At 39.6% G+C, this 18,830-nt stretch overlaps 2 protein-coding genes across 2 annotated transcripts in view; both read left to right on the forward strand.

Moving 5' to 3' along the window:
- Adamts19 (ADAM metallopeptidase with thrombospondin type 1 motif 19) overlaps window positions 1-5,587 on the forward strand; it is a 318,916-nt gene extending 313,329 nt beyond the window's left edge. Inside the window, exons 22-23 of the mRNA XM_008854345.3 lie at window positions 596-773; window positions 4,770-5,587. Coding sequence (XP_008852567.1) covers window positions 596-773; window positions 4,770-4,921 — 330 coding nt within the window. The 3' untranslated portion in view covers window positions 4,922-5,587. The remainder of the gene's footprint in view (window positions 1-595; window positions 774-4,769) is intronic.
- A 13,058-nt stretch (window positions 5,588-18,645) lies between these two features.
- Minar2 (membrane integral NOTCH2 associated receptor 2) overlaps window positions 18,646-18,830 on the forward strand; it is an 18,419-nt gene continuing 18,234 nt past the window's right edge. The window contains exon 1 of the mRNA XM_008854347.2: window positions 18,646-18,714. The gene's annotated coding sequence lies outside the window, so the exon portion shown is untranslated. The remainder of the gene's footprint in view (window positions 18,715-18,830) is intronic.

The raw sequence follows: 18,830 nt of genomic DNA on the forward strand, positions 1-18,830 counted from the left end.
TAATAAAAGGCCACTGCACAATAAATAAGGTCTTCTTATAAATGGAAACAGGTTAGATTTAGATGAACTGTAAACGCAAGGAATTCAAGTTATCAAATATTCTATTAGTGTAATAGCGGATGTCATCAAATCTAATAAGAGTCACCATTTCACAACACAACAGCTTGATAAACCATCTTGATATTCTTGATAAACATTGTAAGGCTAGGAATGGTAAAAAGATGAGTAGGCTTAAAAGACTTTAACAATTTAGTTTCATAACTGGGCAAATGCTATCACTTTATTATCAGAGAGTAAGTTAAAGGGTAACAGATGACTGGTTTCCCTCAACGTTGGTGGCACTTTGCCGAGGCACTGTTCGATTCATTCACTCTTTCCTTTCAATCCTACTCTCCAACCTTCTTTGTCTCTTACTCCCCAATGTTCTTCAATGCCCAGAGTTTGCCCTGGGTCAGCCACTGTTCTCCACAATGTTATACAGATGAGTGTTTCTGCTCACGGTTTGCATAGACTTGATGCTTCTCTTAAGAGGTGACTCAAGGCCCAAAAAGGGAAACAGCAAACTAATACTTCACAAAGGTTTTCTCTCTCCTAGTGCTCCATTACCTGTGGCAAAGGAATGCAGTCCCGTGTCATCCAGTGCATGCATAAGATCACAGGAAGACACGGAAATGAATGCTTTTCTTCAGAAAAGCCTGCAGCGTACAGGCCGTGTCACCTTCAGCCCTGTAACGAGAAGATTAATGTAAATACCATAACATCACCCAGACTGGGTAAGCAGATCACAAGGTTTTTGGAAACAGAAATGCTTCTATTTTGCATATTACTTTAATGCTTAAAATTTTAAAACTGTGCTGATTAGCTTTGTTCAAAGTTGGCAGTACTTAAACATACTTTAGTGTAAATGAACAGGTAGGTTTAAAAACAAAGTCATAAAGACTAACTACTTTCATTCCATAAAGTATCTACTCAGAGCCAGGTCTAGGAAATGCTGATACCGCACTATCTGAAGTCACCTTGTAAAAGATGCAACTGAGTTTTAGCTTTGGGCCAGTCCCATGGCAGAGCTGTCAATTATATTGCTATCTACAGAAAAGGGAACTTGTAGTATAAACCTTAGATTGCCCCATGGTTTATTCCTTCCTTATGGTCCTAGATGCAAATTATCTCTTGGAAATACAGAATAAAGGTGGTTTACAATAAAGGTGGTGGTGCACACCTTTAATCCCAGCACTCAGGAGGCAGAGGCAGGTGGATCTCTGTGAGATAGAGGCCAGTCTGGTCTACATAGTGAGTTCCAGGCCAGCTAGGGCTACAGACAGACCCTGTCTCAAAACAGCAAAGCAACAACGACTTTCAGTAACAATAAGTCTGTAGCTCTACTCAACCAAATAAGCGGTAGCTTTTCTCATCTTTGAGGATATAATAAATTTACAAATACTAGCAATATTGGTTTCTTTTTATGCTTTTGTTTTTTTAAAAATCTGCATGAATGTAAGTATGCCCATGTGGTGCAATGCCCATGGAGGTCAGAAGAAAGTGTGGAATGGAATTCCCCTGGAACTGGAGGTATGGATGGTTGTTAGCTGCCATTGGGTTCTGGAAATCAAACCCGGGTCCTCTGTAAGAGCAGTCATTGCTCTTAACTGCTGAGTCATCTCTCCAGCCCCTGGTTTATTTTTTAATTTGCACAGAAATAACAGGTTTTCTGACAGCATTCTCATACGTAGATAGCTTTGGAGTCTCTGTCCATGCCTTTCCTTCACCCCACCTTCCTGCCACCCATGCCCACTGTACTCTTCCATCCCCAGTAACCCCTCCCTTGCAGTTTCATAGCACCTGGGTTCTACTACCCGTGCCATACCCATCCCTGAAAGTTTCTTTTTCTCATATCATGGGCTTCTTTCTAGTTTATTTTATTTTTATTTATTACTTTTATTTTATGTGTATGAGTAAAGTTTTGCCTACATGTATGTGAGTGCACCAAGTCCATGCAGTACCCACAAAGGCCAGAAAGAAGGTCTCAGATCCTCTGGAACTGAAGTTATGGCAGTTTTTAACCTCCATGCAGGTGCTGGGAACTGAACCCAGGTCCTCTGCAAAAACAGCTAGGGCTCTTTACCACTGAGCCATCTTACCAGCCTCATCTAGTTTCTTGTCCTCTGCTCACATTTTCTTCCACATAAATACACATGTATAACCAATCTATGATCCACATATGAGAGAGAGAATAGCTGGTATTTGTTACTAGCAATATTTGATATTTGTAGTTTTATGCTATGAAATGTTTTCAGATTTATTCTCCATTCTTGTTATTTAATCTAATTTACCATCAAGAAGTAGGGTGTGTGTTTCAAATACCTGTAACCTACACTTGCATAACAAACACTAATAATTGAATTATCCTTTTTGACAGCATTTCTATCTGGCACTCAGTGGCCTAACTTTATAACAACCTGAGTTTTCACCTGTGCATAGAACTTCCAGACAATCTAAATCCTGCAGAGTAACTGCCAAAATACAAGGAGCTAAGTTACCACATGTACTTTAGTTACATAAGCATAAAATCCAATGAAACGGCGAAGTTAGGTTCTTTGTGGCATACTGCAACTCCCCTTTTTGTGCCAAATGAGAAACATTTCTATGAAATAATCATTAAAAGAGACTAAGACTAATTAAAGCAAATGTTAAACAATCCTAAAACAGATGCCTCAGTGCAGGCTTTCAATAAAAGGAAATCTCTTTTGCTAACAACCATGTGGAATCCTATTCAGGAGAAAAGCCCTGGAGTAAAGGAAGAATTTTGTTGCTTTTCTGTTGCTGTGATAAAATACCACAACCAAAATCAAGTTAGGGAAGAAAGGGTTTATGTTGGACTATCTTTCCAAAGGAGATGCAGTCAGGCATAGCTGGGAAGGCATGGTGGCCCAGCTCTGAGTCTGGTGGATCACATTTCATCCATACACAGGAAGCAGAGAACAGGAAGTGGAGCCAGGCTACAAAACTTCAAAGCCTGCCCACCCCACCTTGATGAACTTCCTCCACAAGATTCCACATCCCAAATGTTCCCTAACATTCTCAGACAGTGCCACCAACTGGTGAGCAACTGTTCAGATAAATGAGCCTCTAAGAAAGATTTCTTATTCAAACCATAGCAGAGCTGTACCCCCCCCCCAAAAAAAAGCTCCATGGTTGGAAACTGAGTTTTATAAATTAAAATAATGAACAGAATTTGAATAGTCACAGAAGAAAAAACTGCAGCAAAACTGAATTTCATCATCAATGCTAGAACACACTACCTTCTGACAACCTGAAGCCAAATGTCTAGTACTAAATTTTCTATATAAGATTTTTATTTCAAACACAATTTTTAAGGCAATGTAAATATTGCAGTCACCTGTGAAAATCAGCTTTTATATTAAAATGGCCAAGAATCAGCCTTTCCATATAGTCTACCTCTCCATTTGCTATATAGCACTAGGGGTGTAAAGTAGGAATGGACATAGTTTCATTGTTCTATTTCATTGCAGCTTTACTCAAAGAAATGCTTATTAATATGTGCTCCCATACTGGTGAATATACTAAGCTATGTAAGGTGTTTCACATCTGTGTTCCCAGCATTTGGGAGGATAAAGCAGCAGGATGACCATGGATTCGTGGTCAGTCTTGGTTACATAGTGAATTCCAGACTAACTTGAGCTACAGGGTAATAACCTGTTTAAAAAGCAAATAAATAATTATTTGTAAACATACACATTCAGAAGGGAGGAGAGGGTATGTTTATTTTTTACTCTTAATCTCCTCACTAAAACCCAAGAAAAACTTAAATGAAATACATAAAATTGTAGCATGGAGCTAGGCATGATTGCATGCATTCTAATTCCAGCACTCAGGAGGTTGAAGCAGGAAGACTGTTAGTTCAAGGCCAGCCTGGGAATTTATATACCAAGACTTAATGATTGATTGATTTAAATATGAAGCCTTAATGATTGATTGAGGATTGATTGATTGATTGATTGATGACAGACAGATGATAGATTGATGGTTAATCTTGATTGAGGATTGATTGATTGATTGATTGATTGATTGATTGATTGATTGATGACAGACAGATGATAGATTGATGGTTAATCTGTATTGCCAGCTTGATGCTTGGTAAGTTCTAGAATCACCTGAATGACAGATGGGCCTCTGAGAATGCCTGCTGGGGATTATTTTGATTAGGTTAATTGAGGTGGGGTGACTTTCCCACTGTGGGTGGCACCATTCCCTGGGAAGAGATTCTGAACTGTGTAAGAAGGAGAAAGCGAGCTTAGCAGTGTCCATCACTCTCTGCTTCCTGACTGTGGATGCGATGTGACCATCTGCTCAAATTCCTACTGCTGTAACTTCCCACCAGGATGGATTATAACCCAAAACTGTGAACCAAAATAAATCCTTTCCCCATTAAATTTCTTTTGTCAGGGTATTTTATCAGAGCAATAGGAAAAACAGCTAATACTGTTGATACATAAATACAGTTGGAACATAGGAACATTTTAAGCTTACTAACAGATTGTTCACAATGTGCAGTCCAATGTCTAAATGTTCCTAAGCAAAAGCGTTAGTCCTTCACTTTACTTCCTTGCTATAGAGTGAGTGTATCTTTGTGAGTTTCACAATGTAATATGAAAATGAGTCACATCAGCCCCACTAAAAAAACTGGAATTTGTTCCTGCCAAGGGTATCTATGATACTTCACATAGTGAATTCATGACATTTTTTCCCAGCTGCTCTGACTTTCAAGTGCCTGGGAGATCAGTGGCCGGTGTACTGCAGAGTGATACGGGAGAAGAACCTTTGCCAGGACATGCGATGGTACCAGCGCTGCTGTGAGACTTGCAGGGACTTCTATGCCCAGAAGCTGCAGCGGAAGAGTTGACCCCCGGCGGTGGCCACCTGGCTCACACCTCTTTGCAATCACCTTATTTATAAACACACACGCTAGCATGTTTTTCAGACCAAATAGTATCAGATTACTTATAATTTAATCAAATTAATTTATTTTTGCCTGCCAGACATCTAATGTGGTGTTTGTTTTAGTTATACAAACATTTTGAATTATACTATAAGGCTTCATAAATAATTTTATATGAATGAATAATTTGGATCTAGTAATCTAATAAAAAGGAAAAGATGATAAAATGGTTTTTCAGTTAGGGCTGTCTCTAAGGTGCTATTTTCTCCCCACAAATACCATTGAATGATCTAGTACATACACTACCTTAACATGATGATTTAGCTATACATGCAGAAAGCATCTTCTTGTGTCCTGCTGCAGAAATGCCCCCATTTTCTGTAATCTGTAGGAGATGTGCAAACATAACAAACCTCATAGTCTTGAAAAGGCTTAAAAGAATGTATTGATGAATTGGATACAGATTTAGAGACAACTATAGGAAAAATTCTACTGTAATGATAATTTTATATTACTAATGGAAAAGTCAAAACGGACTTTGATCATGTTCATGAACATGTACTTGAACACAAGTGTTGTAACAATGAAACACTGTAATAATTTACACTGAATCACATTGCACTGTTGGCATAGTGGAGAGACGCTGTTATAAGAAGGCAATGTCCTACAAAAATGTGTATTATTTTAACATGTTATTAGAGTTTTAGCTTTTTTTAAATATGTCAAACAAAGAAAACATTGATCTACCCATTTCCTTACATCTTTTTAACAGATTTGTGAAAGAGTATAGTACTTAGATTTGCAAATCATGAGAAAAATGTATTAAATATTTTTCATTCTTTTCCCTAGGAATAAAAAAATGAAAACAAGGTTCATTTTGGTAGTTTCATTGTGTTTATCCTTTTAAAAATTAAAACATAATTCTGTGACACATTCAAAATCTGTCTGAAATTTTTTTCCTGAAAGAAAATAATGTACATGATTCACATTATTTCTTCTAGTTTTTCAATAAAACATGTGAAACTTCCTTGGGGAGACAGTTCTTCATAGCAAGCAAGCAGTTCGCATTTGCCAGGAGAGAGGCCCTGTCTGCTTCTTTTCTGAAGTATCTACTGAAGGAAGCTTGGACAGCAGGGCACCAAGGAGAAAGACAGTCTCGAAACAAGAGAAACAAATGCATGCTTCTTGTTCCCCAATCCACCACATGCGCATGTACCAGCCAGCCCTCTTAAGTTACCTGGTATGCACTGTGGCTTAGAGAGTCAGTGTATGAGAATGTGGGTCCTCGGGCCACCGAGATTCTATTGAATCCTTTCTCTAACCCAGGCGTCTTCTGTCTTTCACCCTAAAATTATGCAAAGTGAACTTGGCAGGTTGTAAGTAGGATAAACCCTCAAAACTTTCGCAGTACTTGATACATCCCTCATTGACATTTTCACAACTTCATTTTAATAAATTTGTTATAATGATATAATGATTGTTCATAGGTATTTTTAAAAGGTAAATCTTTAGTTGCTGACATACAAGATTAACAAATACCCACACATTTTATAAAAGTGGTTAACAGGAAAAGGAATAATTGAAATACTAAGAGGATACATTCTCAACTCTGTCACTTGATTTCTGAATCTCTGACTTTCAGGAGAAATAGCACCATATAATGGCCAGTGATTCAGTATGTGCACAGTAACTAAGAGCTAAAATATCAGTACCTTGGGCCTCCAAAATCTTTTCACTCACCCTGTGCAAGAACTGAAGCTGTTTTAGAAGACTGTGATTTTGTTAGGTCATCTGTTTTAGCGCCATGGAGAACATAGTAAGAGATTTGCATTAGCCCATCCCACTTTTTATTTTCTATTAAGCCAGTGCTCTGAACGGAAACTATATCATGTGGCGCACCAGAACAGTGGAGACATTTGTTCAATCAACAGAGATTTTGACAGAAGTGCTGCAGGACAAGGTGGAAAGCCGTGTTCTGAGTCTGTGAGAACAAACCTCAGCCTCTTTTGTGGGAGAAGCAGTCTAAAAGCACCAACTTGCAGTCATGATGGGCTGGTCATACTACAGAATGCCACTATACTGGGGACAAGATCTTTCTGCTCTTGCTAGGCTGAGGTCCAGCAGGGACTGGCTAAGTCAGTCCATGTTGCCAAGCTCATGCCCAACTTTAATCCCTGCTACTGAGTTCTCTTTGCTTATGAGTCCATCGTTCAAACATTAAGTGCACAATGTCTTCAGGTCATGGCATCTTATCTACCTGTGAGCTCTTGTCCTCTCCCGAGGCTGCTCTTTAGTAAGAAATCAGATGGAATATCAACATATAAGCTATTAACAGAGGTCTTCCACAAGATTACATAGGACTCCCCCACGCCCTGATTTTTTATTCTAGTACTGGTGATGAGTCAAGGGCCCTGTTCATGCTAGGCAATTGCTCTTTCATTATTAAGCTACATCCCCAGGCTTCAAAAGCTTTTTTATCACTTAGACTCAAATTGTTCTGCATCTAAGTCTCTACCATACAGCCAAACCATTAGTTACAGTTGATCACCTACTGCATATCAACTCTGAAACTATCTTTCTCTCAACATGAATAGCCAGGTGCAAATTCTTCTGGAAGTATTTTCCTAAGGATTCTTGTTCAGTCAGCATATATGGGGTTTTAGCAGTGTGGCGCCCTTCTCTCCTGGTGCTAGGATATTTTAAAGAACCATTAGGAAACCAGGCTCTAAAGTTTCATGTCTCAGTTAATTAGTCATAAGAAATGATTATGACATCTTGACTATAATGCCATTGAAAAGTGTTTTCTTGGTCATGGATAGGTTTTCTCCTTAATGCCCCAAATATTTAGATGTTTGCTTTTTTTTTTTTTCTAAGTTTTAAAACTGTTCTGCTACAACTTCATTGAATAAATTGTTTATGCCTTTACATTTGATCTCAGCTCCTTCTGCTCTATCAGATTTTAGGTTTGGTCTCTTGAATGTATCCCAGAGGTCTTAGAAATTTGAACATGGTCATTAGACTTTTTTTCTTTACTTATGTCTGAATGTATTATTTTCTTGATTTTGGTAACCATCTCTGAGATTTGTTCTGCTTGATCCTAAAATTAAACCTATTACTTTGTAGACTAAAACCTAATAAAGCATAAAGTATGAGACAAAAGAGAAGAAAAGGAATGCTCCATGAGACTTTATTTAGGTGGAGTTGACGGGAAAGAGGCAATGAAGCCATAGTGGGACCCTCCCACAGGGAGAGCTAGTTGCTCAGGAGCAGTTTATGCCTTCAAAACATTATTAAGATTGATCTTACGACTTGGTAAGGTGAGTAATGTTTTGATCAGGCAATCTGCGCATAGGCTTATTGAATCAGACATCATCAAACTTACAAAGAGCAGTCCAAGTGACCCATGGCCAAGCAATAAGCTTTGACTACCACCTAGAAACAAGCCAGAAACTGCTTGAGAGCAAAAATAATTATTTGTAGAGAATGCACAACTTTGCTCCCAAACCCCAAAAAGAGATTTCACTTTAACTAATAGAAGTCTACCAAAGGCTCTGAGTGCCGTCCCCAAAGGCTCTGTGTGTCATCCTTTGGTGCCAGTAACTCTTCAAGTGCTATCTTATCACCTGTGCCATAGAGCCAACCTGACAACAGCTTCAGCTGCAGCCTGGACTGACTGAAGACTCTTCTCTTGTTCTGATTACTCCACAGAGTTGAGAGTCTTTGGGGTACTCATTAATAGATCAGAAAGCAGCATCCTTAACAAAGGTACAAATTACCACAGCAGCCAAAACAGACTGTATGTCTTTTACTTAGGAAGAACCACACACATAGGTGTATGGCTGTGAGGGATAATATTGTCAGCTTGCTGGCTTTAGAATCTCCTAGGAGACAAACCTCTGGGCATATTTGCGAGGAAGTTTCTAGACTGGATTAATTGAGGTGAAAAGACTCAGTGTAAATGTGGGCAACACCAGTCATGGAATCCAACACCAAACTTGGAATCTAGACTGAAGGCTGTTAAGCATCAACCTTTGTCTCCGCTTCCTGACTGCCTATGCAATGTGACCAGCTACCTCAGGTCCTGCCACCATGCTGTATCCTCTGTGAAAGATTGTACCCTCAAACTGTGACCCAAAATAAATCTTTCCTTATGATACTTTAGTCTGTTTTGGCTCTTCTTTAACACAGCAATAAGAAAAATAATATAGAAAATTGGTACTTAGAAATAAGGAGGTTGATCTGCCTGTGGTTCTTTGGCATTTGAACCTGGTTTTCAGGAAGAATGTGTAAGAGTTTGTAACCTTGGGATACAAAAGCTCTAGAATGCTGTGAGCACAGCTTAACAGACCATTCTGGTGTAAGACAAGAACCACAAAAGAAACATGGACATGGTAGGCCCGGCTCACGAGGTCTCAAAAAGGAATAAAATTCTATCAGGGACTAGACTAGAAGTCAGTTGTGTTATATATATTCTGGCAAAGAATCTGGCTGCATTCTGACCTTACCCTGAGAACATAATTGAGGCAGAATTCAAAAGTAAAGGACCAAGTACTGAGCTGAGCAAATCTCTAGGAAGGATAGCATTCAGGCTGTGTCATGGTTGCTACTCACTTCTCTGCAGTGAAGGAGAGAACAAATGGAACAAAAGACAGGAGAAATGTGCCATTTGATAGGGAAAGGAGCGTTTAAACCTACAGACAAGGAGGGCACGAAGAAAGCATCTGTAGCACCATTTAAGAGAAACTCCCTTCTCTACACTTGAGATAACAGGAAAGGTGCTTGAGGACAAGACATCACCCATCAAAGGCCCATCTTGTGAAAACACAAAGTCATTTCAAAGGAGAGAATCTAAACTGAGAATACCACTGAAGGAGTGTCCTGTTTAGAAACAACCACCCATGGTAAGCTTGGAAGGCACACAGAGGCCAATGCACCTGTGATCTGAAAGGGCCAGGCTCCACCCCAAGCTGACAGCAGAACTTGTCAGTGCTCTCCACGTGGTTCTGGTTTTGCAGGCATGGAAGACATACTAAGGAAGTCATGGAGCCTTGCACCAAGGTTCCAGGAAGCTGCTGAGGCAAGGTACTATGTGGCAGGCTTGAAGTCTCTACAAAAAGGCTCTGACAGGCCATTGTGTGAAGCTGTGAAGGTAAGCCTAAGTTGCCATGGAAACTCCAAGATGCTGGTGATGCCAGAACCATAGGGCATCAACATCGGTCAAGAAAGGAAGCAGGCATGGAGTGGAGTCAGCCCTAGAGAGAGACTGTGTTTGCTACAGAGAGCAGAGCTAGAGAAGTGAAGCTACCCAAGCCCATGGAAGTAGAGATTATTCCAACAGGAGCCACAGATGCCAGACATGTACCTGCAGGATTTAGTGTTTACCTTGCTGGATTTCAACTGCATTGGTCCAATCTTTTCTCAGTAGGATCCCATTCTTCTCTTTCAGAATGGGAATGTTTATTTCATGCCTTTACCTGTTGGAAGTAGGCAACTTCACTTTTGATTGTATGAGGGTGGAAGGGGATCAAAGTCAAGAGATTGCCTAGAGTCCAAAAGATTTTGAAATTGTCAACAGAGTTGGGGTGTTTGAAGACTACAAGGGCTGTTCAGAGATGGACTAAATGAGCTTTCCATATAATATGAAAGTGAGACTTCAAGGATTGGGTTGGAATGTTACGATTTAAAGTGATGAATTTGGGTGTCAAGTTGAAAAGGGGTAGAGCTGTGATGGGTAATAGTGATTGACATCGTGATAGGACTTGTAATCACATAAAGGACAAACTGCTAGGCCTGTCTGTGAGGGAATTTCTACATTCTGTTAACTGACATGAGAAAGCCCACCTTAAGTGTGTGTGGCACCATTCCAGGGCCTGGGGTTCTAGACTAAATAGAAGTCAGAGGAAAGATAAGCATCAGCATTCATCTCTGTCTTCTTCCTGAGTGAAGATACAATGTGACCAGATGCATCTTACTCCTGCTGCTCTGTACTCATAACGTAAGTGAAAAATAAACCCTCCCTTTTCTCTTTAAGTTGCTTTTGTCAGGTTTTTTTTTTTTTTTTTTGCAGAAAATCAAGTCATCCAAGCTGTGTGGGGTCACAGGGCTGATGAGGGGTGCAGTGAAAAGTGAGACTTCATAAGGAGGGCTGAAGGGAAGTCTGCCAAACTCAAGACTGTTGGAAGGGTATGAATCGTATGTGAGGGCAATATGGTAAGCTGTGCATAATTACTTGAATCCCTGACTACTTCAGAAACACACACACACACACACACACACACACACACACACACATTGTCCTTCATCTTAGAAGGACTATATCAATATACCAGTGTGTGCTAAAATTATGCCAAGGTGTGAGATCCCTGAAGTTTTCAGGGTTTTAATTTACATGTTCTGGCACAGAGGAGCCTTGCTAAGGCATCTATGCAATATTACCAGCTACTGCTTCCTATTCATCATGTCAACTCCAGTTGAAGCCACTGATGCATTACAGTGACCTCCTGAGCAATATGATGGAGAGCATAAACCCTGCAGGTTAGAGAGCAGAGGGAGATCTAAGTGCAGATAAGGGAGATAATAACCATTAAGCGAAATAGCTATGGCTGTCTTTATTATGAAATGTATTTCACGTTATGACTGGAACATACAATCATTTATCCTGAGACTTGACCTTAAACAACAACTAAAATTCAAGCTGCCATCCAAATGTTTGCATTTACCCAATGCTATTCTCCAAAATAAATTGGTCATTTTTAACAGGATAACAACCAAAAAGAATGAGAATTTATTATCACTGTGTCTTTCTCATCTGAAGTTCTCCCAGGAATGCAGCACTGGTTTAGTTCCCAATTCTAGTATGAAGAGGCAACTCTAGGCTTTCATACGTCCTTCCAAGGTTATGAAATTTTATCACTGGTTCCTGTCCTTGTGGAAGTCCATCCTACTTGTTAAATTTGGAAGGCCTAGATATTTGGAAGCATTTCCAATGTCATTCCTGGCTTCCAGTGAATAGTTAACTCAGAGGTCCTCCACAGAATGGTTTTCAAAGCCTTGATGAAAGGAATGCCTACTGTATTCTATCAAGAGAAGTCTATCATACCAATACCAATCTTCCTAGACATTTTTATCACAGTCACACTTGATAGCAAGGAAGATCTGCATCTCCACTTTGCTCACTGTGGGCCACCACTGTCAGGTTTGCTATCGTGCTGCCAAAATTACTTCCAGTCACATTATCTAAGACCCTGAACCTAGAGCTTCTGGTCCAATCTCCCCAGTACGCTCATCAAAAACTTTTAGGTTAATTCAACTTGCATCCCTGACACCTGAATATAACACCCCAAAGAAAGTCCTGTACAGCCAGTATGACTTGGCAAAATGTTCTAATTCCTTGGCATGTATCATCCTAACACTTCACAACTCATACTTTTTACATGGTCCTTTGGATATTCCAAGTATTTGGTATGGATATAAATTTGGAAAACATAGAAGATGTGAGGCTGGGTTCTGAAGAATATTAGCAATGCAGTCAAATGAGTTTATTTCAGGGCAATCATGGAAGCATTTTGGTTTTCAACTTTGACCTTGAGCTGTGAATTTAAATTTCCAAGTTTATCATTTTCTCTCTAAGTTCTCCAGCTCATTTATAAGTAACTATTTACCACCATAGTCACCGTTGTCTTTATTTATGTGAAAAATATTCAGTGTAGCATCATTCTGATTCTTGCCATCTATAGACATTTTTGTCCAGTGAGTTTAAATATTTAGCCACTTCATGCTGTAGATGACAAAGATCACAGGTATCACTGCACAGTATGGTCATTGATGTCCCTAAATTGGATCAGATCAGAGAATTTATTTCAAATTCTATTTTTTTAACCTTTGTTTAATAAATATACTTCTGAAGTCAATGTCTGTGGTTTGTCAGTCAGTGGCTGTATATCAGAGTGTTACAGGTGACAGATTTCAGTTCATGCAACTGAGGAAGAAGCTGGGGAAATTGAAGGTCCATGAAGAGATGATGGGTCACCAGAGTTACCAGTCAACCAGTTTAGCAGCCAGATCAAGCAGCCAAGGATGACCTGAAGTCACGATTTGCTAAGATTCCTGTAGGCAGTTGTTAGCCTATGAAGATTCTTCCTTTGCAGGTCCAATACCAAACATCTGATAGTGGAAGTGAATTAACAAAGGAGGCATTAGAAAAGACCAAATTGGGCATGGAGCTCAAGAGAACTAAATCAAGCTGGAACCTTCCAGATTCCTATTCTGTCACTGCATTTGACTGCAATAGACTTTCACATGACAAGATGCTACTTTAATTTTGCCTTCAAAATCTTATACTAGTTCATTTGGGGGAAATTTCTCAAACAAGATCACAAAGGAGGAAGTATTTGGGGTATTGGAGTTGACTTTTAAAATAAAGGTGCCTTATATGTCTTTAATATTTATTTGTTTCAGTTTGCTTATACCAAAAAAAAAAAAAATGAAATGAAAATTCCATTTCTGGATGCACTGTGGTGGTTAATCTTGATTGACAACTTGATGAGATCTATAATCACTAAGGAGAAAAACCTCTGGACATACCTGTGAGAGATTATCTAGGTCAGGTTAAATGAGATGGGAAGACCCGACTTCTGTGGATGGCACCATTCCATGAACTAGAGTTCAGTACGTACTGTTTTCTGCTTCTTGACTGCAAATAGAATGTGGCCAGCTGCTTCAAGATACTAAAGCCTTGGCTTCCCCCACCATGATGGGATGTACCTTTGAACTGTGAGCCAAAATAAACTCTTCCTTAAATTTCTTTCCTCATGTTCTCACAGCAAGTATATAATACATTCACTCTTAAAACAGTAATTTTTATTGCTGAATCTATATTAAGCATTCTGTTAATCACTATATATGTTAAACCTCCAGCCAGCATCACACAGTTCTGTTAAGATATTCATGGAAAGGAAATTGAGGCTTAGGCAGAGTCAGTAATTTGCTCAATAACACAATTTAATTGGGTGTGACATAGCCACTCTTCCTAAATTCTGTGCTCTCTCAATTATGCTCATTCTATAGTCTTTGTATTTGAAAATTCTCATATGGGTGCACAGAGACATAATAATAAGGCTTCTAATAAGCAAAGGCTTCATTTATAATAAAAACTTTGCTAGATCACTTAGTTTATGAACTTGACAACACACCTGAGCAGAAGGCACCTGAGTTGAAGAGTTTCCTCCATTGGATTGGCCTGTGGCCATGTCTATGGGACATTTTCTTGGTCATTGAGTGATATGGGAGTGCCCATCCGACTGTGGGCTTTGCCACCCCAGGTAGGTACTCCGATGCTGTTTAAGAAAGCAAGCTGAGCATGGGCAAGAGGAGCAATCCCGTAAGTAGCAGTCCCCTAAGGGTCTGTGCTCCCGGTTCCTGTCGTGAGTTCCTCCTTGATGATGGACTGTGATCTATGGGCCAAATAAATCCTTCCCTGCCCAAGTTGGTTTTGGTCAGTGTTTTTATCACAGCAATAGAAGGTAATTAGGACAGAAATTATCTACATTACTGATAATTTAATGAGCTCCAACTGCTCATCTGGACATAGTTTGAACCTTTCATATTTTCATGTATTTATTGGTAGAACACGAAAGAGAGAAAAGATGAAAGCAAGGATGGAAGAAATGAACGGAAGGCGTGCAGACAAGCAGAAAAGAATTATACGTAAACAGTTTCTCAGTGAACCTATATTCGAGTCTGGTTTTCTAAGTCTCCTAATATAAAACAATAATTTGGGATAAAAATCTAAAAGAAAGTGGTATTTTTATAAACGTTTACTGTAAAGAAATAGTAAAGATGTATTTGTGTGTAATGGTCCAGAGATGACAGATATGTACAGTTCCATCAGTTTGCCCTCCAAATTTATTTATATACACTTACATCATTTGAAACCTTGAATGCAATCCTGCAGCATCATTCCCATCATCTGGGGCTAATGATGGAACGGTCTGGGCTCTCTAGGCCTTGTGTAGTTATGCCACTCCAGCTCTGCTGCCTGCAACACACCTCTCTTGAGCCATCTCCACTTTCTGTTTGCAGTTTTCCTCCAAAGACCATGATTCTGGCATCTCTAACATCTTGGAGTCTCCATTGAAACAGAGTTTACATTCACAACTTCATAAACTGTCCTGTCAAAGTCTCTTTGAAGATTTCTCAAGCCTGCTATATGTTGTCTTGTCTCATTGGCTCTCTGGAACCTTGGGACCAGACTCCATGGTCCTCTCAATCCTGCATCTTTCATGCCTAAAAAACCAGTACCACATGGGTGATGCTGTACAGTTCTGATATTGGCTTGGGTTGTAACCTGGCCCCTTGGACCACAGCTGTAGCAGCCTGGGTGGATGAATCTGCAAAATCACTTTTTAAGTAGTTAGCTTTGAGCAGGGAAGCCCTTCTGTGGCATTCTTGATTCAGGCTTTCTCCTTTCAAATAAATTTTTCACAAGTCCACTGGTGAGTAGAATCTTGCCTTCTGTGCATCCTTCATGTTTGTCCAATGAAGTCAGTGAAGTTTCTTTTTAACAATTACAGTTGCATTGCTATCTGCATTTTTATCCATAATTTTAAACCTGCTCACACAGCTTTCTTTGCTAAACATCTTTTTCCTGCCTTTTGTTCTTTCTCACTGTAGAGTTTAATAAGAGCTATGAGCAATAACCATGCCTCAACCCAAATGCTGTGCTGTCTTGAAATTTTCTCCAACAAAGAAATTAGCCCATTACTTTTTAAATTCAGCCTCACACAGGTTGACAGAACATGGACAGTAGGTAACCATATTCTTTGCCAGAATACAACATGAATGACTTCTACCCCACTATTTGATAGAATACTTAATCTCCTCAAAAACCTCCTGAGCTGTTTCTCCACTGTCCACATTTCTCTCAGCATTCTGACCTTCAAATCTACACTGGAATGGCCCATTAAGCTCTGCTTATACCATGCAAGAGCTTTTCTAGCCTCGTGTTCCTACCTCTTTTACAGTCCTCCTTCAAACCAGTTCCAAAGGCCTAAGAAACACATGATCACACAACACCCACTTCACTTTCAGTGACAGCTTTCTCATAGTTACTTGTCTTCTTGCCACAACAAAATGCCAAGAAAGAGTAGCTGAAGGAAAGACGGGTGTGGGCACAGTCTATTCAGGCAGGGGTATGATGGTGGCAGGAGCTTGAGGCAGCTGGTCAGACTGAATCTGCAACCAGAAAGCAGAGAAATGAATGCTGGTGCCAATCTCATTCTCTCTTTCTTTAGTCTAGGACAACAGCACATAGAGTGGTATCACCCATGATAAATTAATTGAACCTAGATAATTGTGGTATTACTATACTAACATTACAATTACCCAAACAAAAAGTCTGATTCTTAAATTTAGCTTTTAAGAGTAGGCCCAAATTCAGAAGACACTAGTTCCCCCATGTCTCTTGGAACTGTTTCCTGGAACTGTCCCTAGAGCCCTTTACTCTGGAAGCTTGTCCTCCAGTCAGACCCCACCCATGATCTTATTCAAAATGGTTTCTCCAGATTCAATCTAGGAAGTACAAGTTTGGCTTCACCCTTATCTTAACAGATACTATCCTATCTTTTCATCCCTAGTTCTAGAACATCTCATTCATCCAAGGTCATACTTCCTTCCCAATCTTCACTATGTGCAGTGGAAAAGGGTGTACTGCCTTTCAGTGCTTTGGTATGTTAATTCTCAAGCACACCCACATTCATTCATTTATTATCTTTTTGAGTAGAATACTAAATGGAAGCTCTCAGGAAGCAAGGTCAGGTGCCCAAGGTCACAAGACACAAAAGCACATGGTTTTGCTGGGGTTAATTAAAAGTCTAGATTATGTCCATTTTATAAAAGTCATTTCTACATATAATCCCTCACAGGCATGCTCAGAGGCTTGTCTCCTAGGTGATTCTAGAGAGTGTCCAGTTGACAATCAGTGTTAGGCATCACAAGAGACTTTTAAAATAAAAGTGTGAAATGCATTTTCAAACAAAGGTATACATAAATCACTCTGAAGTTTCAAAGGAGAGAAAACCATATTTGGCAAGGAGATTATAACAGTTTTATGAAATGCTAATTGTCACTTGTGACTCATGAAAGATGATTAGGAGGTTATCTTGGATGTGAGCAGAGCTGTGGTTTGATGTGATGACAGGGAGAAACAGTAGGGGGATTTGAAAGTTTGATTTCATGTGCACCAGAAAGTCTCCAGGGACAGCACTAAGAGATAGGAATTGGTGGTTTTCAGAGTGGAGACCTAGAAAGATGAGAAATGAGGGAAAATCAGAGACTATGTTTGCAAGTAAAGAGATGGTACATAGAGCTCTGAGTGCACAGGGCATCACAGAGCGATCTGAAAGAATTCCCAGGGAAAACGGAATGCTCACTTCACCTACCTCATACTTTGGCTAAGGAAAAGGGCTAATCAAATATATTTGGATCTAAGTTCTGTGTCTCCGCTTGCCAATATAGAGTGCCAAAGACAAGTCAGGTTCTTCCTGAAGATTTGTGTTATTCCCAAAACACTATTTTAGGAAAAGCAGTCAGTGAAATCTCCGTTCATGAGATATATCCTGGCAGCAGTCAGAAAAATCTAGAATATATGACATACATGCAATATCATACTGTACTTGATTCTTAAAGCACTAGTGGTTTAAATGTTTGTTGTCTTCTGTCATTATTAAATATCTACTACTTTCTCTAGCAAATGTATTTTATAACCATCCAAAATATATTTCAATTATTTATGATTGTGATAGTCTGTTTCCAAAAAAATTCTTATAAAAAATGTTAACTTCTTAATTTAGTTCTATAACTGTATGTAGGGCAGATTTTTGTCAAAACATATCCCCTCATGATTTTTGCTATAAACAAGGTAAGAACTGTCTAGTGCCTTGCTTGATTCAAGAACACTCCTCTGAAATCTATTTCTGATACATTCCACATGTAACCACATTGCCCCTGGAAGGGAAGCCTTCCTGCTGAATCAGAAAGGTTTATAGAGATGCAAAAATAACACACAACTGGTGCATTTTAGAAACCACTGATATAGCTACCTTTGCCAACCTTGCAAATGGAAAGGTCTCCTTCCTCCAGATTGAACCCCATATGTCCCAGGTGAGAAGAGAAGAGTGTTCTGTGCATAGAGAGCATGTCTTCATTAAATTCATCACTTGTTGGCTGGCTGTGCTGGCCATAAAGTTACCTCCACCTGGGCCCTTTTAACAGCAGATGGGTTTACTTAGAACAGTTCATCATCCAAACTTGGAGGCCAGATTTCCCTGTGGTTCCAAATGTGCTATGGGAACACTAAACAGTCGTAAGCAATGATACAGTTAGGACAGAGTGGAGCAGACCTGGACAGTGAGGGTCAAGGCAGTAGGCTGGGGCATTATCTTACTGCAACAAGCCATAAAGCACATTCCTGCTATTTACCTACTCAAATCAAGCTGACAACCTGAACCTGTTAAGTTTGCTGTGCGCTTGTGACTCTGGCATTCAAAACTGGAGAAGAAATAAGATCAAGCAGATCGCATGTGAGGCTGCCTAAGCAGGGTCAGGGCAGCTGTGTTAGCTCAGCAATATTCAGAGAGCAAAATCAAGCAGGGTGTCTCTACAGGTGACTATGCGCTGAGCTGCAAATTACGACTTTAGACCTGAGATTGTGGCAGCTTTAATATAGATCATCGTTATTTTAGACTCTGAATGGAGACATAGTAAGTTCTCCACATATCCAATTTTCTCATCCTATCAGTTTTAATATTGCACCGTCTGTGTCGTCAAACATTCTCTGTGTGTGTGTGTGTGTGTGTGTGTGTGTGTGTGTGTGTGT

This window comes from Nannospalax galili, unplaced genomic scaffold (assembly GCF_000622305.1).
Source record: "Nannospalax galili isolate Female #2095 unplaced genomic scaffold, S.galili_v1.0 scaffold427, whole genome shotgun sequence".
NCBI lineage: Eukaryota > Metazoa > Chordata > Mammalia > Rodentia > Spalacidae > Nannospalax > Nannospalax galili.